This window comes from Typopeltis vanoorti, chromosome 19 (assembly GCF_054136105.1).
Source record: "Typopeltis vanoorti isolate ZY-2024b chromosome 19, IOZ_Tvanoo_1.0, whole genome shotgun sequence".
Classification (NCBI taxonomy): domain Eukaryota; kingdom Metazoa; phylum Arthropoda; class Arachnida; order Uropygi; family Thelyphonidae; genus Typopeltis; species Typopeltis vanoorti.
In genome coordinates this window covers 1,077,190-1,103,453 of record NC_143567.1, presented here as the reverse complement: position 1 = coordinate 1,103,453, position 26,264 = coordinate 1,077,190, and the positions used below count along the sequence as shown (strand labels likewise).

Genomic DNA, 26,264 nt, shown 5'->3' with positions numbered 1-26,264 from the left:
GTCAAGTTCTTTCCTAATATCCTTGTTTTTAGTATGATATTGCCATTGATGCCATCTGTTTACGCCTATAATCTTTCTCAGGACTCTCATATCTGTGGTCTCTAGTCTTTGTTCAAGTACTTCTGACTCAGCTCTGAGATCCATAAGTTAAAACTGGTTTGAATACTGTCTTATACAGCTAATTTACTGTTCCGACCAATTTCTATCTTATTCCATATGAATTTATTTAGTTGACTTCCTACCATACCAGCTTTGTTGATTCTGTTGTCTATTTCCATATTTAATTTACCATCTTCACTAAAAATCGTGCCCAAGTAGCTGAAATGTTTTATTTGTTCCACAAGTTCTCCGTTCACAATGCAGTTGACAGTTTCAACGATTCTGCCTATTTTCATTGCCTTTGTCTTTTTATTGCTGACTTTCATACCATATCTATTACAACAGTTATTCAATTTAGTGAGGGAATCTTGCAGACTTGTAGCAGATTTATTTAGAAGTATAACATTGTCTGCATAAAACAAAGAGCTGGCATTAACATTTCCAATTTTTATATCAGGTATAATACCAGTTTCCTTCATAATATCATCCATATAGATAATGAATAAAAGATGGGATAATGCACATCCTTGTCTCACACCAGATTGAACATTAAACCATCTTCCTGTACTTCCTTCAATTCTAACTGCTGACTTACAACTCAAATAAAGACTAAGTATTGCTTGATATAATGCCCCATCAACACCATATAACTGCAGCGTATTGAATAGCTTCTCTCTTGGCACCTTGTCATATGCCTTTTCCAAATCGACAAAACTTAAATCCAGATCTTTGTTATATTCCCATGATTTCTCGACTATTTGTCGTAAAGTGAAGATCTGATCCTGACAGCCTGTATTTCGCCTGAATCCAGCTTGTTCTTCACCAAGCTTTTCTTCCACAATTCTTCTCAACCATTTCTCAAATATACTAGTATAAATCTTACCAGGAACACTCGGTAGGGAAATCTCTCTGTAATTCTCACATGGTTTTATTTCCCTTTTTATATATGGGTACCATGAGAGCTCTATCCAATCATCGGGAATTAGTCTTTCTGTCCATGCCTTCTGAAGTATGCAGTTCAGCCACTGTAAGACTTTTATACCACCATACTTAAGCATTTCTGGTCTAATATCATCGACTCCTGCTGCCTTTCCACATTTCAAGCCTTTGATGGATTTTTCTACTTCAATTACAGATATGTATTCCTGACTGCATGCCTGTTGAGTGTTTTTTACCACTGTGCTATCACTGCTTGTTTCATTTAGCAATTTTTCGAAGTAATTACTCCATACTTCAAGGATATCTTTTTCTCCCATTTTCATGTCACCTTTATCATCTCTAATTCCTTTTACAGTACTCTTTCCTCCATTTCTTCTTCAACAACCTCCAGAATATTTTGCCACCTTCTTGATATTTATTTTTTATGTTCTTGCCAAAGTCCTCCCATGACTTTTGTTTAGCTAGTTTTACACAGTGTTTAGCTTTCTTACTTTTGTCTGTATTCTCTAAGAACACAAGCCGACTTATTTGCCAGAACTTTTGATATGCTTTCTTCTTTTCTTTCACTATCCCTTTAACTTCCTGTATCCACCATGGAGTTCTGATTTTTCTATCCTTGCAGACAACCTCACCACATGCCTCTCTGGCTTAATCAGTCAGGGTTTTCTTCAAGGTTTGGTTCATGTTCTCAAACTCTTATTTTTTCTTCAATAATCTTTGTGTATTTTAGTCTACAGCTCACATGTGCGAGCTGCTCAACTTTAAAGCTTTCTTACATGTTATTCTTTTCAATATGAAACTCAATTTTATCCTGCGCAAGACTAAATAGTGATCACTTCCAATTTCAAATCCTAAGTACACTCTGGTGTCCTGCACTAGGGAGAAAACATCACTATCAACAATAACATAGTCAATGAGACTTCTTATTCCTTGCCTCTTCTCTCCATGTGAATTTGTGCATAATTTTATGTTGGAACATAACCAGTCCATGTCCTGAGCAGAAATCCAACAGGTATTTGCCATTATTATTAGCTTTGCTCTTTTCTCCAAATTTTCCCAAAATATTTTTGTATGTCTCACAGTCACTTCCTACTCTGCTCATTTAGCTCCCCAACAAGGACCAACTTTTCCTTTTTCATTGTGTCAGTAGCTTTCTCTAAAACCTCAAAAAATTCTTCCACTTCTACCTTAGTAGAGCCTTCTGTGGGACCATAGGCACAAATAAGTCTCATTGTCCAGTTCCCGTGTGTAGAGGACATCATGTTGGAGGCTTAATGGAATGTATATAGCACTCAGAAAGGATTAATATAGGTTTAATGCTTCCTATATTTCGTCCTAGTCACTCGGACATCATCAGGGATTACAAAAACAACTAATGTATCATGAACACAAATATTATACAATACTAAGCCCAACCACGTAGGTGACACTAAAGTCCTATCTAGGTGGAGTGCCCTCTAAGGGTGGTTGTAGGTGGCCTGGAATGTAAGGTGGGACCTCTGGTGATGAGTGTTTCCCAAATCTTCGGAAGCTTAATGCAACCGTATTTATTGAGATTTGGTTGATTTCTGAGAGCTGCTGCTTCTAAGAATAGTCTCTTTCTTGAATTTGCTGTGGTGGAGCATGGTGGTTTTTTTTCAAAGAGACCCTGTGGGTGGTGTCCAAGACATGGTCAGCCAAGCCTGACTGACCATAGTTTTTTTACAGATGTATGACGTGTTCCTCCAGGTGGATGGATGCTGATTTGCCTGTCTGTCCAAAGTATGCCAGCTTACAGGAACAGGGTACTTTGTAAACTCCAGGCAGAGAGAGAGAGAGGAGGGAGCTGATCTTTAGTAGAACGGATAAGGGTAGCAAGTTTGCAGTGGGGCTTATATGCTGTTTGTAGGTTGTACTTTTTTAGAATCTTGGCTATTTTTTCGGATGTTCCACGGATGTAGGGTATGGTGATAGCATTTTTAAACTCTTGTTGACAAGAAGGATGGGGGAGGAACTGATTATTTTTTTGATACTGTGATCGCTGTAGCCATTGGAGAGGAAAGTGCTGTGTATGTGGTTAAGCTCAGTAGTGAGGGCAGTTCCACTGGAACAAAGATTGTGGGCTCTCTTGGTAAGAGTTTTAATAATGCCATATTGTTGAGAGGGGTGGTGGTGGGAGAGTTTGTGAATGTATCTGCCTGTGTGTGTGGGTTTTCTGTATACAGTGAAGGCAAGTGTACCATTAGGCAGGTGTGTAACTAAACTAGGAAGGGTAAACAATTGTTCTTTTCCTTTTCCATAGTAAACTGGATTCTTGGATGTAGGTTGTTGAGATGACTGAGGAAGAAGTCTAACGTGTCTGGGCCATGAGGCCAAATAGAGAACACATCATCTACATATCTTAGCCAGATAGAAGTTTTGAGTTTGTCTGAGTCTGTGGTTCGTTTTTCGAAATCTTCTATATACGTCCACATCCTATATAAAAACTCTACCCACTTTAAAGCCCTCATAGAAAATTTAACCTTGAATAACGCAGATATATTGGTAAGCTTTGATATCTCCTCTTTGTTTACCAATATTCTCTTAACTGACACCTTATCACTCTTAGAAAACGTTTTTCCGTCTGACATCTTAGATCTGTTTTCCTTTGCCATTAACTCTGGGTATTTTTCTTGGAAGAACAAAATCTATAAGCAGATAGGGGGAACTGCCATGGGTTTCCCCCTCTTGCCAATATGGAAGATTTCGTCAATTTTTATATAGAAGATTTTGAAAAACGAGCCATAGACTCAGCCCCACTCAAACCTTCTATCTGGCTAAGATATGTAGATGATGTGTTCTCTATTTGGCCTCATGGCCCAGACACGTTAGACTCCTTCCTCAGTCATCTGAACAGCATACATCCAAGAATCCAGTTTACTATGGAAAAGGAAAAGAACAATTGTTTACCCTTCCTAGACACCTTAGTTACATGCCTGCCTAATGGTACACTTGCCTTCACTGTATGCAGAAAACCCACACACACAGGCAGATAAATACATTCACAAACTCTCCCACCACCACCCCTCTCAACAATATGGCATTATTAAAACTCTTACCAAGAGAGCCCACAATCTTTGTTCCAGTGGAACTGCCCTCACTACTGAGCTTAACCACATACACAGCACTTTCCTCTCCAATGGCTACAGCGATCACAGTATCAAAAAAATAATCAGTTCCTCCCCCATCCTTCTTGTCAACAAGAGTTTAAAAATGCCATCACCATACCCTACATCCGTGGCACATCTGAAAAAATAGCCAAGATTCTAAAAAAGTACAACCTACAAACAGCACATAAGCCCCACCGCAAACTTGCTACCCTTATCCGTTCTACTAAAGATCAGCTCCCTCCTCTCTCTCTCTGCCTGGAGTTTACAAAGTACCCTGTTCCTGTAAGCTGGCATACTTTGGACAGACAGGCAGATCAGCATCCACCCACCTGGAGGAACACGTCTTACATCTGTAAACACAACTATGGTCAGTCAGGCTTGGCTGACCATGTCTTGGACATCATCCACAGGGTCTCTTGGAAAAAAACAACCATGCTCCACCACAGCAAATTCAAGAAAGAGAGACTATTCTTAGAAGCAGCAGCTCTCAGAAATCAACCAAATCTCAATAAATACGGTTGCATTAAGCTTCCGAAGATTTGGGAAACACCCATCACCAGAGGTCCCACCTTACATTCCAGGCCACCTACAACCACCCTTAGAGGGCACTCCACCTAGATAGGACTTTAGTGTCACCTACGTGGTTGGGCTTAGTATTGTATAATATTTGTGTTCATGATACATTAGTTGTTTTTGTAATCCTCGATGGTGTTCCAGTGACTAGGACGAAATATAGGAAGTATTAAACCTATGTTAATCCTTTCTGAGTGCTGTATACATTCCATTAACTTGCAACATGATGTCCAGTTCCCCATTCTGATATTTGCCCATATCACTCTACTTGAGACTGCTTGCCATTCAAGAAGATTAGCCTCATAATTAGTGTTGAATACTATGGCTACTCCTTCTTTTCCTTGATTGTCATTGCCTGAATATAACATTTTGTATTTATTGCTCAGAAAGGTCTCACCAGTTTTTGTCTTTTTTGTTTCAGTCACCCTTATTATATTGATCTGGTACTTATCTAATTCCTCAGCTAGCTCCATTTCTTTGCCATTCAGGCTTATGTTGATAGTACCGATCTTCAACTCTGGTGATATTGAGTTGGAGTGTGTTTTAAGGTTTGTTCCAGTAGCTGACTTTTCACTGTTCGCCCTGGTTCCCTGGTGAAAACAAAGGGGCCTTGTTTAACTGGGCAATGCCCCAGCCGGAATGAAATTTTGTCATGTTGGTTTAAGCTAATATTATTATTATTATTATTACGGGTATCTCCATGGAGTCAGTAGACTCATCGCGGGAGACCCAAACTAGCAAAACAATATCTGTCATATCTCTTCTTGAATTCATTTACAGATGAAGAGCTCACAACAAAGTCAGGCAATGAATTCCACTCATTCACCACCCTCCAGGCAAAAAACCTTGTTCTGACACCTTTGTTAACCACACTCTTCTTTAATTTCCAGAGATGACCTCTTGTTCTTCCATCACTATCACACAGCTGAAACATTTCCCCTGCATCAATCCTATAAAAACCTTTTAGTAATTTGAATGTTTCTATCATATCCCCTCTTCTTCGCCTATCAACCAATCTCTGCAATCCACAAGCTCTCAATCTATCAATGTAGGGAGCATTTTTTATATCACTCACCAACTTGGTCACTCTTCTCTGAACCCTCTCCACAGCCTCCTCATCTCCAAGGAATCCAGGTGACCAGACCCGAGCACAGTAATCCAAATGTCGAAGTATCAATGCTTTATAAAGGGGAATAATAACCTCTTTATCTCTGGATGTCAGTGTGTTCCTCAACAACCAAGTAATCCTATGTGCAATCTTGGACACCTTAGCAATGTGTCCTCTGAACTTCATCTCCTTATCTACCAATACCCCTAAGTCCCTAGCCTCATCAATCTCTTGGAGTACCTTTCCATCTATGTAGTACACAGCTGGTAATCTTTTAATCCCAAAATGCAAGACTTTACACTTTTCCACATTGAACTGACATCCATTTTCTTTTGCCCATTTTACCAGCTTATTTAAATCCTCCTGCAAACTTTCAACATCAGCTTGATTTTTTATTGCACTACACAACTTTGCATCATCAGCAAACAACTGAATATCTCCCTTTAAGCCATTTCCTATATCATTTATGTACAAATTAAACAACATTGGCCCAAGCACAGAGCCACACCACTGGTCACCTGCCTCATTCTGGACTCGGCTCCTCCATACACCACCTTATGGTATCTCTCCCTGAGCCATTCTCCTATCCATATCACCAATTTAATATCCATTCCCATCTGCTCCAATCTGCGTAACAGTGTTCTATGGGGTATCCTGTCAAAAGCCTTAGCAAAATCCAGAAGTACCACTGTGTAGCCAGTTCCTTTGTCCAACTCTGATGTTATTCTATTATGGATAGTTAATAGATTGCTAAGGCAGGATCTACCTTTAACAAAACCATGTTGGCCTCTATAGAGTATCATATCCTGATCCACCCATTCTTGAATTTTGTCTTTAACCAACTTTTCCAATACTTTTACCACTACTCCTCAGATGGTGATTGGTCTGTAATTCAATACTGCAGTTTTAGAGCCACCCTTATGCAAAGGAACCACTTTGCCTAACTTCCACTCCCTAGGGACCATACCAGAGTTCAAATTTAAATTAAATATCCAGGTAAGAGGGGTTGACAATTCATTTGCACATTCACGCAACACCTGAGCTGATATTCCATCTAAGCCTACCGCAGTGTTTGCATTTAAGTTTCGCAATATATTTAATACCTCTGATTCTTTAGCTTCAATTCTCACATTAGGTATTGCTACAGGTATAGAGATATCCTCACTTGGGTGATAGACTTTTGAAAAGTGATCACTCAGTAACTCGACTATTACATCTGATTTTGTCACCTCAATACCATCAGCACCCACTAAGGTTATCCTTCCGAAGTCATTCTTCCTCTTACTTGCCACATAGCGGAAGAACTCTTTGGGATTACCCTTGATCTCTTTGGCTAAGGTCTTCTCATAATCTGATTTAGCTTTTCTTACTATGCTGGTAACCTTCCTAGCTTGAGCCTTGTACTGCTCATGGGTGTCCTGATCGCCCTTCTCCTTGTAAATTCTCCATAACATTTTCTTTTTTTGTAGTTCAAGCTTGATACTACTGCTCATCCATCTAATGCCTGCCTTGTTTGACCTCCTGACCATGGGGACACAATCTGATATTGCTTTCCTCAGATACCCGCTGATTTTATCCCAAGCACTGCTAACATCTTTCCCTTGCAATATGTTCTGCCATGGGATGGCTGCAAGCTCACTCCGAAGCTTGTTATAATTGCCTAACCTGTAGTTTCGTACATACCCCTTCTTAATAGAAAAATCCACAGATTTTGCAACCTCCCAAGTCAATACCACATGATCGCTTTCACCAACTGGAGGTAACGAGGTCACCTTACTTATGCATATAACCTCTGAACCAATAACCAGGTCCAACACTCTCACACCACGTGTCCCTTCAGTTACGTGCTGTTTCAAGTAATTATCTCGTAGCAGATGTATGAACTTCATTTCCTTTTTGCTACGTGATATTTCCTCCTTCCAATTGATATCACCATAATTAAAATCCCCCATAATAATCACTAAGCCTTCACTCATTGCACTAAGTTGCTGATGCATGAATTCAATATCTCCCCCTGTACTCCCTGGCCTATAGCAGCATCCAACTGTATATTTGGTTGCGTTGGTCACTATTTCGCACCACACTGCCTCAAATGAACTCTCATTCACATGTCTATCATCATGATATACTACTTTCTTTGGCTGCAACACATCAGCTATCATCAACAGTACTCCTCCTCCTGTTCTATCTTCTCTATCCTCCCTGAAAATACTGTACCCATCACATTCAATTCCAGTGACCACATCTTCTGCTGACAGCCAAGTTTCACTAATGCCTACAACTTTTGGTGAGATTTCACTGACTAATGCCAAAAATTCTTCTCTCTTATTTCTAATGCTTCTAGCATTGGTATACAAAAATTGCAGATTCCCTCTAGATCTTGTACCCGCTTTAGAACTGATATATAAGTCACTAACTACCGTAGTCCTATGCCGATTTTTTTCCCCCTCTCTTCTGCAATTTATTCTGCCTATAAGGATCAATAAATACACAATCAGTGCTAAAGTTTCTCTCTCTTACACTCAACCTTTTCAATATTAGTTTCCCTGCCCAATAACTTCAACCTGTTCAGAAAACAATAACTTCTTCAATCTCTTATGTCCTTCCATGTTAAGATGTAGTCCATCTCTAGCATACAACTGCCTTTTTCCTTCAAACACACTCCAAACATCAACAAACTCCAGACCTCTTTTTCTGCACATTCTTGCAATCATATCATTCATTATCATTGCTCGTCTACTTAACTCGTAATTGTCAAAACGAGGCAGCACACACACTATTCTCCCATTGACACTTTTCCTCTTCACAATATCTAATAATGTTCTTAAATCTTTTCCTACCCGATTTATACTACCTCTCAGGTCATTCGTACCCACCATAACTATCATCTTGTCTGTTTCATGCCCTCTCTTTATTGCTAAAGCCACTCTTTCTATTGTACCATCAGCCAAGCACTCCTCATGCATACCACTCTCCATACCCTTAATCATAGAATCACCATATATTTTACCACTATTAACTTCATTCAAGTTCACACTCATGGACTCATTCTCTACACTATTCAGCATGACTCTCCCAGCTTCATTACTCAACTCTCTATTACTTACCCCCCCCCACTCTCACTACATCTCATTTCTTCTTGGCCACTTGTGGTTTTATTATGTTGACTCCCAATCACTCCCATACTATTTATTACTGAATCATTCACCAAAGACTCACCCATATGTAATCCTGTTCTAGTTACTTCAGCTAAAGTAATCTCTATAGTCCTAATTTCTCTGTTTAACACATTAAACTCAGCTTTAACTTCCAGTATCTCCTTACCGATCACTTCCACTTCCTAATGAAGAAGATGAAGGTCATTTTTCATTTTCATAAACTCCCGCCGAAGTTCTTCCGCTACGGTCCCAATGTCAGCTTCCATTCCTAAACGCTCCAGCCTATCCCGACACTTCTCACATACGTCAACATTTTCTTTCTTTTCGTTTTGCCAGACCGACCACAGATCCTTCACATTTTTCGGTGCATACATGTAGCAGTTTCCGCAACGCATCCATTGCGAAAAATCTAACGCTGAGCCAGCCTTTCGTGTAGTAGTAGAAGTCCTGTGCGCCGCTGACGTACGTTTCTTGTTGGACGCCATCTTTACACGTTGATATAATGAAACAAACGGCAGTGAAAACACAATATATACAACACAGTTCTAAACAATAATACCACTGAAGGACACTTGTTTCTAACCGATGCACAATTTTAGCACAATTTGTGACAAAAAGCCACACTATATTTAACTTTAAAAACACGTTTTCTAGACTAGCTTAACTCGACCGCCACATTTACCAAGGACACTAGCGCCACCACCCAAATTATCCATTATAACCAGTAATAAGAATAAAATTTGGTCAGCTAAATCCCAAACTGCCAGTCCATTCTTGTTCATTCAGTATTGAGGTAGATACCCAACAAGGTGCACCATGAGAAGGTGAGGATTGGACATTAGGTCAGAAGCCCTGGTTGGTTCTCCACATTCCTTTGAAGGCTATGTGGAGGTCTCCTCTCAGTTATACAGCTTTGACCCTTAAGCACCCTATTACTTTTGTTATCTGTGTTATTCCCAAATTGGCTCTTAACATGTTTTGTTTTCAGTTAGCTTCCAGGTTTCACTACATAGGTCATTGTTAGGAGTACACACTGGTTGTATTTTTTTTTTTAACAGTTTGGTAAATTGCCTTTAAATATATCTGTATAATATAATAGTTAAAAACTTGCCATCCTGTTGTTATTCTACCTGAAAGTTTAGTCTCTTGGAGTATTTTCACTACATATTATTTTTGATTTGTCCATATTTATTTGCAGGTCTATCTCCAAACTTCATTTCATTTAATAATCATTTGTTCTAAACCTTTTGGTGATGTTGCCATCAGAGAATCATGATATGTGTTATATTATCAGAGAATTGTAGATTACTTAAGTATTTTCCATCAACATTCAGTCCTGTTTTCTCATAGCATATTCAAGGGCTGTATCCTTGAATATGCTATGAGAAAATATACAAAATGTGATATACAAAAATCAAAGAAATTGGAATATTACATTTCATTTTTTTCATTACTTGATTTAAGGCTTATAAATGATCTAAAGTTGAGAAATGTGTTCTAAAACTTGCCTGTTCTTTTGGTTGATGGGAATTTATATATTGTTTATTCTGTCATCTATAATTTTTGTAAAAATAAAGCTTATAAATGACTCGGAGAAGAGTTTTAGGCCTATACTTTTTTATGTCAAGTTTGATGATTTTTCCAGTATTCCAACTTTTAGGGGGTTCTTTGTTCTTAAAAACTCAGCGTACAATTCTGCTAATTTTCATACTGTATATTCATTCTGCAATAATGAATATACAGTAATGGTCTGTACCATTTAAAATCCAACATTAACCCAAAAACTTGGGAGCCAATTATCTTTATAACTGGTAACTTAAAGTTACAATGGAGAATAGTTGGTATGAAAAACTCATCTTTCTAATTGGAAAGCGAATCAGTGATGAACAGCTGACACACATAATTATGCTCTTAGAACTGTATGCTAAAATATAGAATATTTCTTTAATCTGAAGTTTAATTACAAGTTACAAAGTTTGTGTGAGTACCAGCTCATTTTATATTTGAAAGATTCTTCTTCTTCCTTTCCAGGCTTATAGGCCAAGTGGCCTGTTCCAGACTCAATTCCATCTTTATTCATAAGATAAAAAAATAAAAATTCTAAATCAGGAAAGATTTATTTATTTTTTGACTAACTTTTTGATTTTAATGGTACAATCTGTACATTATGAAGATGCTAGGTAAATGACATTAAATTAAGCTAATATAACATTTAAACATTAATTCTGCATTTTCATTTTTATAATTTTGCACTTTTCTTTCTTATGTCTCCAGTTATGTTTTCATTTGTACTTTTTCATGTGTTGTTTTGTGTTCTTGTTTGGTGCCTGCCGATTCTTAATATTCTATCATCAGTGTAAGATTGATTTCATGCAGTTTCCTAGTATTTTCTATGATTTCTCCAATGTTCATTATTCTGTTTTCTGTCATTTCCCACCATTTCCTTTGTCTACTGACATCATGTTCTTTGAAATTTTGGGCTTTTAATGTTTGTAAGAGTGAATTTAAAATAATATTTGTTCTACAAACTTAGATTGGGATTTGTTTTCCATAATTTGTTATAATGCACCATTTCTAATTCCATCCTACTTTTCCATTATTTGGAGCATTTTTCTCTCCAAGGCTCATGCAACCTATCTTACCATTTTTCTGAAAGTTATTGCTGAAGTCTTGCATCCATTAGTAAACACTGGAGTAACGCATGTGTTTAAATAGCTTTCGTAAATTGTTCATGTCCCAGCTCCATAAAAGGTGATGAGAATAATGACTGAATCACCAGCCATTCAGTCATTTATTACTTTTCATTTTTTTGTTTTTTAGAATTTAGTCATCATTGTCTGTCCCATTGAGATTTCATGTTTAACTGTTGCAGTATAATTTAAATTAGATGCGATCATTAAACCAAAGTATTTAAAACTATTTATTTGTTTTGCATTCCCATGCCTTTCTTTTCATTGTTTTATTGTTGATTTTTTATTTTTCACTGACCTAGTTGGCCAGGTGGTGAGCATATCTGTTCTCCAACCAACAGGCAGTGGATTTGAATCTTGCTATGGGCATGAATGTTTCTGAATGTCTTTAAGTGGGAGATGAATTTCAATGCATGGTGCAACACCACCACCTTACTTGAGGCCTGAAGTGACTTGAAAATTGTCTATGCTTGGTCTGTAGAGCAGGGTTTCTGGACCATGTAAAAATAAATAAATAAAAAAAACATATGAAATTAATAAAGTAGGGAAAAAAAAACCCAATATGAATGTATTATAGGTGTCATCTTCATATTTTACAAGTGATATATCTGTCACTTACCAACTGCATAAATATAAAAATGAATTAGGCTCATGGAATGGGTTACTAAATGGTTACTTTAAAAAAAAAAAAAAAAAAAAAAGAAAAAGAAAAGACATGTTTCACTGTCTTTTTTTTTTGCTGACAGTACTTTTAGAAAGAAGGTATTGTCATCCAAATTTTCACACATTTTACTCTGGTAAGTAGTCTCCAAGCTTTACTTAATCTAATATGTGATGTTCTGCAAGAAAGTGTGCAATGAGTTCTCTTATTTTCAACATTACTCTTTTTTTTTTTTTATTTTTATTTTATTTTATTTTTTTTTTATAGAATTTGAAAATTCTTTGAGACTTTGCCAGAACTGAAACTGAAACAGCCTAGTTAAGGGCACTTCTATTAATCTTGCACTTTTAAAACAGGGCTGATATCTTATTCAATCCCATATATTCACATTGAGATTTCTTAATATCCTAAACACCTCCACCTCACCTATTCCTATTCTTATATTGAACCTTGTCACATTAGTAAGTGCATCATCTACACATGAATGATACATATTTGCGAAGTGATTACTCAATATTTCAACTATATCTGCTGCTTCTGTCACCTTCATATGAACAGTATTCATTAAAGTTATCTTTCTAAAATAATTTTTTTTTCTTAATGTTTGCCTGCTCCTTCCTCACCATGCTGGTCACTCTTCTTCCAATGCTTTGTACTGCTGATGAGCTTACTAATCACCATTTTCATTATGTACCATCCACAATATTTTTTTTTTTTGCAGGTCTTTATTTAATGATGCTGTTCATCCATTTAATACCTACCTGATTTATCTTCTGACTCTGGGTATGTAATCTAATGCTGTTTATCTTAAATACCCCTTGACTGTGTCCTGTGCATTGCAGATATATATCTCTCTTGCAGTTTCCTATGTCATGGTACTGCTCCACGCTGTCTCCTGAGTTTCATTTCACATGTTGTTTTAGGTAATTCTCTCTCATTAGCTGTATAAATTTCATTTTCCTCCTAAGCCCTTTCCTCTTTTCGTATGTCATCATAGTTGAACCATTCTTCATTCTGTGCTCACTGATCTGATTTGCCAATGCATGTCATTCACATTTCTTTTGATACTTCTTGCCTCAAGCCATCAACTATATATTTTGTTCTGTTAGCTTTTATTTCATATCCATTAGCTTTAAATACACCAACTCTACCTTCTTACCAAACTTCTAATTTTACTAATTCCTCTTCTGTCTTTAGCAATACCTCTCCACACTCATTTTCTCTCTATCCTCCCCTAAAATACAATATCCTTACATTCCCCTCTGAGAATATCTTCTTTTGTCAACTAAGTTTCACTAATGTCTATAACATAGTCACAAACTCTTCAACAAGTATAATAGCACTTGTTGAAGAGTCTGTGACTGTGTTTCCAATGGGATCTATATTACATCTTTTCTAGTATTTAAATAATACGAGGTTCCTCACTGAGCTTAGCTGAGGCATGCATATATTAGTCTTATACATATATTATAGTCATAAGAGTAGTTCCACCGAATGTGAAACTTCCTATGAAACTCAGTCTTTCTATAACTTCACCCATTATTGTCAGCATGTTTGATGTAACAAGATTTTTCAGAGAGGCAGTGTTTTGTTTGGACATTACCCTACATGCCAACAAGTATCACCACATTTCTTCATTTTTAATAGAGAAATTCTCCACCAATACTGTCAATTATTGCATTATAAATACTTGGTTTGGAGAGATCAACTATATCTTTTGTTCTTTTCTAGTAAAGTAAAATGCATTGCCCCTATTAACCACTCTATTCCATCAGATTTGGATTTGAATACCTGCATGCTTCTATGTTTAAGCAGAAATCTGGAAGGCGGGAAACTGCACTGCACAATAAGAAATCATATTTCTTTTTAGATAATTCAGATGTAGGAACTTTTTTTTTTTTGTTGTAGCAACTTAACCAAAAAATAGTTTAATTCCAAATCAGTATTCAGAAGTCAGGATCATCATAAAAAAAAAAAATATATATATAATAATAATCATATTTAGACTATTTTTGTGAAAAATCTTATTATAGTTGTTAGATTTGTCTTGACATATTTTATAAATTAACTTACCTGTTAGTTTGTTACATTTTAAATGTTCTGTCTGTCTTAAATTTTGATGAAGCATGACTTCAGACTGTGCTGATTGACATTTATTTAATCCCAAAAATCTGTTGGAACAAAGTGCCTCAGATTCTTTGTTTTGTGCTTCTTTTTTTACTTCTTCTATAGCATATCCAGTTCATTGAGATTTGATTTTAATAAATTGTGGGTAGGTTTCCATTCATTTGTCAACTTAGTGTCACCCCTTTTCATCTCTTCTCATAGTGTTCATGACTTTATTAAAATCCATTGTTTGGGATCATATCTTACATTAGTCATATGGGTGTGTTTTAGGGCTTTCTGATATTTTACATCTCAAAATATATAATTTTTTTTAATGGTGCATATATGTTTATCCTTTCTGCAATGTTGTCCTAATATATTTTTCTTAGTTGGAAATGCGTATTCTGAATATGAATTTTATAGTTTTATATCAAAATGAATTATAGGCCTGAAGTAGACACATTCAGCACATTATTCATCTGTTCATGTTTACCTTCATTCATATATTTCATGATGGAATTTAAAATGCATCAATTATCAGCATTTGGGTAAGGATGTAAAAGTTATTACTTGTAGTTTTAATACTACTTTTTGTTTTCTTTTTTTAAACAGGGTGTTTTCTTTCATTTTTATTTGGTTCACATAGGTATTCAGCAGTACTATAAGCTAGAATGCAGCCTTATTTTATTATTTTTTCCTCCCTTTTGAATTTTTATATCTTTGCTGCCTTTCCACCTGATTGCTCAAGATGGTTATTTTGTTTTTCAGTCTGTAGGCTGTGGGTTTGAATTCTACTTTATAGGTAATAGATGACTGTCATTACCAAGTTTGGAACCACCATCCTGTTTATTTGGACTTGAATAAAATCTCCTCTTTCATTTATTTATTTTTCTAACTTCACACTAAAAACAGTGCCATGCAATATGAGCAATATGATCCTACACGTAGGTTTAATCAGCAAATGCCAAAGCATTAACAGTGGTTGCATTAAGAGAGTATTATTATTATTATTAATAATAAAAAAGTACATGTTCTGCATTAATACAGCATCTGTAAGAAACTTAGACTTGATTAAATAATTTTTTTGAAAGGAATTTCCAGTGTTTTTTTTTTTTCTAAAGATAGAAGTTTCTTAAGCATAATGTGTGATTTCAAGTCTGTTTTCAAATTTTGTTGGATAGGAAGCAGTCTTGGAGTATACTTAATTTTATTTTTTCAGTCATTCAATATTAATTTGATATCTAAATATTTACTTCTCTAAAAGAATTTGATTTCTATTTGCAGCTCGAGCACGAGCAGCTATGGATGCACCATATAGTAATTCCAGATCTTTAGTATCCGCAAAAATGAAGCATAGCACATGTGTTATGAGGTCTTCCTGTTTATATCGTAGACTAAAGGATGCAGAGGTAGAAGAAAAAAGAAGACAGAAGGGTGCTTTGGAAGGTCATCACAGTCGTCAATCCAGTCGAGATAGCACTCATGGTCGTCACAGTCGACAGGGCAGTAAGGATGGGACACATACTCGACAAGGAAGTAAAGATAGTACTCATCAAGCAGCTTCGGAAGGCTTTGAAAATTCAGACAAAAGTATTGCTATTTATGGAACACTTCCAAAGAAGGGAAGCCGTCGTAAAGTTACTTCAGGTACAGGATCAATGAGGATCAAAGATGATAATCAGATTTACAAGGACTTCTTAGATAGACAACGTCAAAGTAGCAAATCTTGTGCTGGAAATAATTCTGATATTCAGAAAATATGTGCAACAAAAGCTCATGCCAGAACTGAAAATCATTCTGTTAGGAGTCAAATACCAGAGATTCCATTAGAGAAACATCACAAGAAAGTGCAACCTACAAATGTAAATTGTGCAAAGACTACTCTTAAAAAACATGAAAAGGTGGAGTCTGAGTTGAGTGATTATTCAAGTGAATGGGAACCACTAAAGCAAACTGCCCTTTGTCGCACTTACTCTGGTCCTTCAACCTTAAAATGTGGAGATTTTGCAACCTATAGCAACTTGCTTCTTCATGATGGAACAGAACCAGCATATGTCAATCAGACAAACAGAAAACAGCATAAGATTAAGAGGAAACTCATGGGAAGTTTTATGAAAAGAAAGAACAGAAGTTTACCAGATCTCAGAGAAGGACAAGACCTCTCTGATCATCTAGATCGTTCCTTTGATGACACAGTTCTCCATCAGATACCAATTTCTCCTACTATTCCTGCAAGGAAATTAAAAACAAAGGATGAACAGCCATTACAAGCAAAATTACCCCAAGTAAGCAGAGGATTTCACCAACCTCATCGTGCATTTGTTAGTAGAGATTCCTATCATCGACCTCTGTTGATGAAAGTCAATCCTCCCCATGTTCAAACCTCCACGTCTCCTACACCCAAGGTTAAATCTCAACTTTCCCCTCAACTTGCAAGGGATATCACAGATGCATCCAAGCATGTTCATTTGCCTTTAAAGCCTCATGAACCACCTCTTGTTCTACCACAGTGCCCAGAGTTGTTACCTTCCTATAGTTGTGAGACCATGAATAAAAACAAAGACGTTGAATTGCCGCCACTAACACCACCTGTAGTAAACTTTCATTCCTGTGGATCTGATGACTTGCCTCCTGCTTCAAATGGGTTTCTGGCAGAGATTCAAGCAAAGCGACAGCAGATATTGAACGTTTCATCTGAAAAGAAAATTGCTGAGGAGCATCCCATCTCTTCTGTTAATGTAATTCCAAATATTAAAGCAGGAACTACATGGTTACAGGAACTGCAGTCAAAGCAACTGCAAATTCTTCAAAAGAAAAACCACCAAAGCCCTCATGTATTAGAACAGTATCAGAGAGAAGAAAATAAGTCAGGTAAGTTCAATTAATATTTAATATGAAGAGGATATTATATGCTCTAGGAAAAATACTTTTTACTGTATGATGTATAGTAGGCCCTCAATTTAATGGATTAATACACTGCACTAAAACATCTGTTAAGAATATAAAAATAAATTTGACAGGAACCAAACTTTATTTTAATTAAACACATCGAAAACTATGCAATGTAACTAAGGGAGTGTTTCTACCACTTCCCCCCCCTCCCCTGAAAGTTTACACAGAATTGTTTTCATTGTGACCATTCCTGTGAACACAGTTTCTTTTTTTTAATTTAAATTCATTTTGGAGGGAAAATATACTTTAAAATTCCCTTAAACTCAGTTGAATAAAAAACATTAAAAAAGATACATAATATTAACTTAATTGAAAGAATCACAATTTTCAGAGTCAGAAATGCAACTGTCATATGGAGAGAGAGGTGTTAATTCCTTGCTGGTAGAAGGTTCTGATGAAATAGGTCCCATTGATAAAGTAGTCTTCAAGAAATCATGATGCTTCAGTTGCCTTACACCTTGGTGCTGCTGCCTTATTACTTATACTTGTAGATCGAAATTCTCTAAAATGTCCATAATAAGGAAGCACATCAGGGTACGATGATGAATTAATATAATGTATGATGTCATCCATATGCTGTCTTATAACAGGCAATTTAGGATGAGGTGCAACTGATTCTTTGTCTTTGTCACCATCCTCTTGTCCTCCACGAAGAACGTTTTCTGCAATCTCTACCTCGGGGAAAAAAATGTGTAGCCCAGATCACCATCATTTTCGAGCCACTGATATTTTCTGAAAGGCCCAACTTGTTCTTCATCTGCACTTAAAGATTCACTACAGGTTCTTTCATTAACAATGCCACAGCCATCCATCACCACAATATAGGAAACACCACCACTTATTACACTGTTTCCTGTAAATTTTTATCTTTGGCCACTTTGTTATTTTTTTTTACTACCAACTGTAAAAGTAGTCTTGGAACAACCATCTACACTGCATTTTAATGCAAACATCTGAAATTTTTTACTTTTTGACTATAAATCTCGCACACGTGCAACACTCATGCTAACATGTTTTTGTTTTACTTTATCCTGTGAGGTCATAGGCAAATATTATGCATTTATTATAAAATATGTAAAAATCACAATTATATAAAATGCAAAAACAGCCAAACTGCACCAGAAGACTGACAGTGTTGATGTACACCACTAATCACTCTCCTCTGTTAACCCCCCTCTCCCTCACCTAGATCACACCTCTGAAACTCACTAACCTAACCTTTTAAGCATGCTCTATTCAGGAATTAAAAAAAAAAAATTCTTAGTTTTTCCTTTAGGACAAATTTTTTGTCTGTTAAATCAAGGCCTACTGTATATTCCATAGACTGATTTTTTCCACAATATATAAGAAACAGCTGAGCTTTTTTTGTGTGTGCTTTAAGTCGGATGCAGTAAATTCGCAAGCTGCATATTTTTTTCATAGCTCCCATGGCATTTACTTGTGTACTAGCAAGTTTTGCATCCCAGACGTTGTTCAAACTCAGGTCTGTCAAATCCACATGTGGTGTTTTTTGTACACTTGTAAACATCCAGATACAGTTGTTCCATTTCTTATATTACTGAAGTTATTTGTTACTATAGCATAAAATATATAATTCCCCTTTTTTATTGTTATTAAATTTTTTTTATTTTTTCAAAATAATGGTCATAAATATAGAAGCTAAGTTGTGATGTGATACTCTTATAATACTAGCAAATACTGTATGATTTATTTTATCATCATCATCATCAAATTCCTGCCATGTAGCCTCAAGGGGTGTACAGGATATGATAGTACTACATGAAAAATTTACATCATTACTAACTTCCTATCTACAATTTTCCTCCAAATTAGTCTGTTACTTGTCAAGACTCCAACACTATCAGATCTTATATTTCTATCGTCTAAAGCACTTTGTACAGTATCAATCCACCTATATTTTGGTCTTCCTCTGGGTCGTTTTCCTGGCAGAGAACACTTGTTTTGCTAATCTTTCCTCGCCCATTCTGTTTAAGTGACCATACCACCTTAGATTAGCTCTACTAACGCATTCCTGGATGCAGACAAGTTCTTTCCTAATATCCTCGTTTTTAATATGATATTGCCATCTGTTCACGCCTCTAATCTTTCTCAGGACTCTCATATCTGCGGTCTCTAGTCTTTGGTCAAGTATTTTACTTCTGACCCAGCTCTCAGATCCATAAGTTAAAATTGGTTTGAACACTGTCTTGTATACAGCTAATTTAGTGTTCTGACCATATGAATTTATTCAATTGACTTCCTACCATACCATACCAGCTGTGTTGATTCTATTGTCTATTTCCATATTTAATTTACCATCTTCACTAAAAATCATGCCTAAGTAGCTGAAATGTTTTACTAGTTCCACAGGTTCTCCGTTCACAATGTAGATGACATTTTCAATGATTCTGCCTATTTTCATTGTCTTTGTCTTTTTATTGCTGACCTTCATACCATATCTATTACAACAGTTATTCAATTTAGTCAGAGAATCTTGCAGACTAGTAGCAGATTTATTTAAAAGTATAACATCGTCCGCATAAAGCAAAGAGCTGACATTAACATCTCCAATTTTGATATCATGTTTAATACCACTTTCCTTCATAATGTGATCCATATAGATAATGAATAACAGAGGGGATAATGTATATCCTTGTCTGACACCAGATTTAACATTAAACCATCTTCCTGTACTTCCTTCAATTCTAACTCAAATAAAGACTAAATATTTCTTGCTATAATGTCCCACTGATACCATACAACTGTAGCATTTTGAATAGCTTTTCTCTTGGCACCTCATCATATGCCTTTTCCAGATCGACAAAACTTAAATACAGATCTTTGTTATATTCGCATAGTTTCTTGCAGAGCAAATCTTTGATGCATAGGGAAGGAAAGCTTCTAGACATCCTACAATGGACAGAGCTCGAAGTATAGCTTGATGGGAGACACCAACAAAGGCCTTTTAGAAGTCTAGGGATCAAGATGTCAAAGTTGGCATCAGGATTTAGAGAGAAGAGAGGAAAGAATGTATATATCAGAGTATATTAGTATTAGTTTGAAGACTCCAATACTAATATAAATTTTGTCCCTGGTGATGGTCTCTCACCAGGGAAAAAATTTATCTCCATCACTTGCATTCAAAATTCATGTCCACAGTGGGATTTGAATGCACAGCCTACAGCCTGTTGGTTTTATATATATATAAAATCTGGCCCAGAAGGTCTATAGCACATTAGTGTTGTGTTAAGGCATGAAAGAAAGAATATGAAGTGGTTTTTTTTTTTGATTAGTTGAAAGTGTTAACATTTAGGGAAGATGTGTGTGTGAGAAAGAGAAACTGTTCCAAAGGACTGAGGTAAATGGAATGAAAGAGGAGGAAGAAAATTGGGTTTGGCAAATATGCAGTCAGATGGTAAATGGATATTGACCAATATCTGTTTTTGTTCTTATGGTTTTGGAGGAAAGTGAAAGAATGACTGCAGCCAATTCAGCAGGCCATTGTCCATGAAAGACCTCTAGAAGAGGAATAAAGCAAACATATTATCCATGAGAGAGAGAGAGGGGGGGGTCATCAACTAATCAGATTGCACTCTTAGAGGGGTTTCAAGTGCACCAATCCATGTGCAGGGAAAAAGCTATGATTTAGATGCCATTGTTTCTACTCTACACTTCCAACCTTTTCTTGCAGAAAAGCTGGAGGTGTGGAACAATACAAGAATAGAATTCTTATCATGTTTGTATATTACGGAAAGTAAGGGTTAGTGATATGAGAACTTTCTTGTGAGAAATTAGGATTGTGTTCTGGTAGCATTGAATTCACAAAGCTTGACTCTTTTAATCAATTTTACGTTTTTTCTGATGTACAACCATTAACTGGATACTTTGTTTCATTTTCTAGAAGGATCAGTCAAAGATAAACTTCCCGCTGTTCAGACTTCTCATTTCCATCAGGTTGGTAATCTTTTTATGGTGTTTGAATTTTTAGTGTTCAAAATATTTTATTTCTCACATCCAATTCAGAAGCTTACAATTTCAAATAAAACATTCAATTTTTTTTTAAAAAAATCCCAATAATGTAACCTTGTTTAAATTTAGTTTGCTACTATATGATATATGCATTTTCATATTGTTTGAATAACAATGTAAGTTTATTTATTGCATTTAATATTAAACTTTCTTCTCTTTCTTTGCTAGGATATCTGTTCTGGGAAAACCTCTTTAACAACTATTCCAGGTACTGCTGTTAGTTCTGAGCAAAATAACAGTGTTTCTGTAATAAGTACAAGTGCAGCTGAAAATAAATCTGTGCATTCTGTAAAGGATTTAGCATCAAGATTTGAGCAGATGTTCAGTGGAAAAACAACAGACAATTCATTAGATTCTGATGTGAAAGAAGATATTTCATTAAACTTACGAAATGATAACAGTAATAATTCACAGGATCAGTCTTCTGAACTCAGTCTAAAACATAGAGAGGAACATGAAAAATCAGTGGTTCCCATTTATTCTGAGGAGAAAAGCCAAGATGATTCATGTTTCTCACAGAACTCTCTGCCCTGTAATGAATTTAGTTTATCAACAGGCATTGGGAGTGAAAGTAATCCCCATGGGCATGTGGTAACTGGAAAATGTATCCTAACAGAAAGTAATCTTATTTGTGAAAACTCTACTACTGACAGTGGGATAAAAGAATCCCAACTCTATTCTGTGGAAACTCCAACAGGGGTTATGCAAAAGAAAAGGCCTGAAAGGCCCCCCGATTATGAAACTGCCATACAGAGAATTGGGCTCATCAGGACATGTCAAGCAACACAACCAGAAGGCCATCAAAAATCTACTGCAATACCAGGACCACAGGTTCCTAAGACTTTGTTTCTTTCTTCATCATCAGTGTTGGTAGAGCCATCAAAGAAGAAGCGTGGACCAAAGAAAAGCGTGACTTTCTCAGACAAAGTAGTTTTGGTGGCATGTGCTGATGATGAGGATAATGACTACCTTCCCAATCCGTTGCTGGAGAAGGTATATCGTCAACATCTTCTACAAAACGGTGCATGTGAAACTGCACCCTTAAATAGTCCTCCAGATTTCTCTCAAGATGTAATACAAAAGGAAGACTACTTTGATACCCAATGCAAGGAAAATAATTCAGAAAGGACTAATAGTGTTCCTTGTCATCTTTGTCATAAGAAAGTTGTTGATCCTCCCACTGTCTACTGTACAGACTGTGCATTTTACATGTCTAGGTTTCAACCACTTCAGACGTCGAGCTAGCTCATCAAGTATATCTGATGACATAATCCCAAGAAACATATTCCCATAAAATGCACAAAAAATCGTTTACTTTTAGCTTTCTCTCTTTGTAAAATTTTCAAAACCTTGAGAAAAGTATCGGAGAAAATGGGTCCAAGTGCATACAACATATTTTAAGTACTGCTTATGAATTTTGAACTGAAATTATTTTTCGTGTGAGCTTTATCCTTGATGAAAGTACAAAACGAAACTAATCAAAACTCATTACTTTTGGCATTAAATAACCAACACACATGCTAAATACTCACTGGTACAAATTGTGTATAAAGCTTTATTTTTGTTGTTAAAATTCTATGTATAGATTCATTGATCTCAAAAAATTTTTCCACAGCTCAATGATATGCTGCTTTGAAATTCCATACAAACATTCCATGAGTGTATATAGACATGCTTACAAAATCAACATGCAATTTCTATTTCTCTTTCTTCATGGACTTTTGAAATCAAATATTTTGTGGTTTGCAAAGATTGATGTGCCAAAAAGGCCAAGCAGTATTTCGTTTGCAAGCTGACATTTCATAAAACATTGAGCACTATTTTTAACATGTGTAAATAAATTTATGCATTTGTTAAAATATTTTTACAAATCCAAGCCGTCCAATTTGTTTTTATTAAAACTTGTACATATTTTTGAAATAAACTGTTGAGATGCTTAATGTGTCATCTTGTATTATTTTTAAATATATATGCATATATTTCAATAGGATGTAAATTATGGTAAGTAACAGTAACAATCTGTGAAATATCCTCATGGCTGATTTGCTAGGCTGAGTGGTTAGCATATCTGCTTTCCAACCAAGAGTTGGAATCCTGCTCTGTGGGCATGGATGTTTTGCGATTATTCTTTAGGCGGGAGATGAATTTCATTGCAGAGTGTGAAACTACCATATCTTATTGGGTCAGAAGTAGCTTGAATTTGGTGCCTAGAACAGAGTTTCTGAACTATGCAAAAAATTATAATAAAGTGAATTAAAATAAGAAAAGAAAAGCTATGAGCCGACCCGTGGTATGAATGTACTATAGGTTTGCAAAAACCTATTTGGATAGCAGCCACATAAAAAATAAAATGATTTCACCACAAATTATATATACATAACACGGCCTGACATAAATTTAATGAAGATAAAATTTGATTTTTAAGTCGCGCAGTGAAAAATATATGAAAAGTTAAAGAGTTACTACAATTTGCAGACTGTTACATCGAAACCACATTGAACAAGGGTTACTACAATTTGCAGACTGTTACATCGAAACCACATTGAACAAGGGTTACTACAATTTGTAGACTGTGTTATATCGAAACCGCATTATAATATGAGGGTTACCTGTATATATAAATTAAAATACAAAAATATAAATACTTAGTTCATCCATACTAATCTACCCTATAGATATAAAATAAGCCTTTTATGAAATGTTTTTTTTCAAGTTATTTGAAACGTTTTGAAACTCAGGGGCTACCCTGAGTGTCGAGTCATCAGAATTCAAGGAGAACCGACTTAACAGTCCGGAACTTAGGGGGTTGGGCAGTGTAGGACCTGGGTGCAATATCCCTCACCCTTTTCGAGTCATCAGAATTCAAGGAGAACCGGCTTACCAGTCTGGAACTCGGAGGGGGTCAGTGTAGTCACTGGGGAAGGGGGGGGACCCATTTCGAGCTTTCAAAATTCGAGTCATCAGAATTCAAGGAGAACTGGCCTACCAGTCAAGAACTCGGGCGCTGGGGATCACCCTTTCGAGTCATCAAAATTCAAGGAGAACCAACCTACCAGTCTGGAATGGGGGGGAGAGACAGAACCTCCTTTTGAGTATTCAAAAGGGGCTAAGGGGCTTTCGCACACTATGTACACTAATGCAAAGAACGTTTGAAAAAAAAAAGGGGGGGGGGGGATTTTTGGCATTGGTTAATTCATCCCAGTCAAAGGTTATTGGCATTTGAGACAAGGCTGACAGAAGATGATATAGTTACTGGGATAGAATATGAAGGGTATTATAGTACGTTCAGGGAGGATTGAGAGAAAAGAATTGGGGGGGGGGGGGGGTGTTGATGACAGCCGAAGAACTGCAATCAACAAGAGTGGAAGTTCAACTGAAAATAGCATATTTGAGGCTATCTGGTGCGAGATACGAGGGTGGTCTGAAAAGTTCTCGGCCTAACAATGAAAAAACAAATTTATAATTCCAAAATTATTTTCATTTTTCAGTATAATCTCTCTCAAGACTAATACATTTATTTCACAGATGCTTCAGAGCCATTATCCTGTCCCTGTAGTGGTTCTCAGTGAGATCTGCAAAATACCCCTCTACAGCTGCAATTACCTCTTGATTCAAAGAAAAACGCTGACCAGCGAGGAAGAGTTTTAGTTTTGGGAAGAGACAACAGTCAGAGGGAGCGAAATCTGGGGAATGGGGTGGATGTTCCAAAAATTCATAGTGCAGATCCCTTAATTTTCCCATTGCCAAAACACCTTTGTGGGGCAGGTGCATTGTCCTGATGAAAGATAATTTTTTTTTCTTCTGCAAACCGGGTCTTTTCTCACAAATTTTTCCGTCTAGTTTGGTTAAAAGATCGGAATAATATTCCCCGGTTATTGTTTTACCTCTTTCAAGATAATTAATAAACAAAATGCCTTTAGCATCCCAAAACACTGCTGTTTGGATTCTGGTGTGTAATGGTGAATCCAAGTTTCATCCGTAGTAATAAATCGATGCACAAAATCAGTTTTATTCTTGTTAAAACGCTCCAAGCACTGTTCACAGATGAGTGTGTGTTTTTGATCTGCTGTGAGCAAGTGCGACATCCATCTTGCGCAAAGCTTTTTCATTTGCAATTCTTCATGCAAAATCTATCTTACACATTCTTTTGAAATGCCTATAGTCCCAGCAATTTCACGCACTTTGACTCGGCGGTCATCCAATACCATATCGTGCACTTGATCAATGATTTCTGGTGCCCTTGACATGGATCACCTTCAAGGATGGTATAGCCACGTTTAAACTTGGTAGCCCATTTCTTAATTGTCGAAAATGAAGGAGAAGTGTGCCCAAAAACTTTTATGGACTTCGAATGAATTTCTTTTGGCGTTAAACCTTCTTTTACAAAGAATTTTATAACCACACAATATTCAATCTTATCCATTTCGAGGGATACAGACAACACTTTTCTTCAGACAGTTGTATAAAACAACTACTTGATAGAATGACTTTCAATTTCACATGGATGCTAATGGCAGATGTACCAACTTAGAAAAAAAAATCTTGCCGATAGTGTTGCCATCTATGGTCAAGGCTGAGAACTTTTCAGCCCATCCTCATAGAGGTCAGCAGAACAAAATATACAGTTGGATGCTTCTATAGAGCCGGGGTGGGTAATTATTAATGGAGCTTTCAACTATGGGAAGAGAGATTGGAAGGAGAGGACACATGGGAGGAAGGAAATGGAATTTATGCAGTTACTAAGGAATAATTACATCAGACAGCATGTGATGGAATATAATAGGAGTTTGAGAGTTCTAGAATTAGCAATTTCATCTGAAT

At 36.4% G+C, this 26,264-nt stretch overlaps 1 protein-coding gene across 2 annotated transcripts in view; it reads left to right on the top strand.

Annotated features, from left to right (window-relative positions):
• ec (ubiquitin specific peptidase echinus) overlaps positions 1-23,383 on the top strand; it is a 126,720-nt gene extending 103,337 nt beyond the window's left edge. For both annotated transcript variants that reach the window (XM_090409683.1, XM_090409681.1), the window contains 3 exons: positions 15,747-17,333; positions 21,316-21,368; positions 21,612-23,383. In XM_090409683.1, the coding sequence (XP_090265809.1) occupies positions 15,747-17,333; positions 21,316-21,368; positions 21,612-22,688 (2,717 nt within the window). In that variant the 3' untranslated portion in view covers positions 22,689-23,383. The remainder of the gene's footprint in view (positions 1-15,746; positions 17,334-21,315; positions 21,369-21,611) is intronic.
• Positions 23,384-26,264: the final 2,881 nt, after the last annotated feature.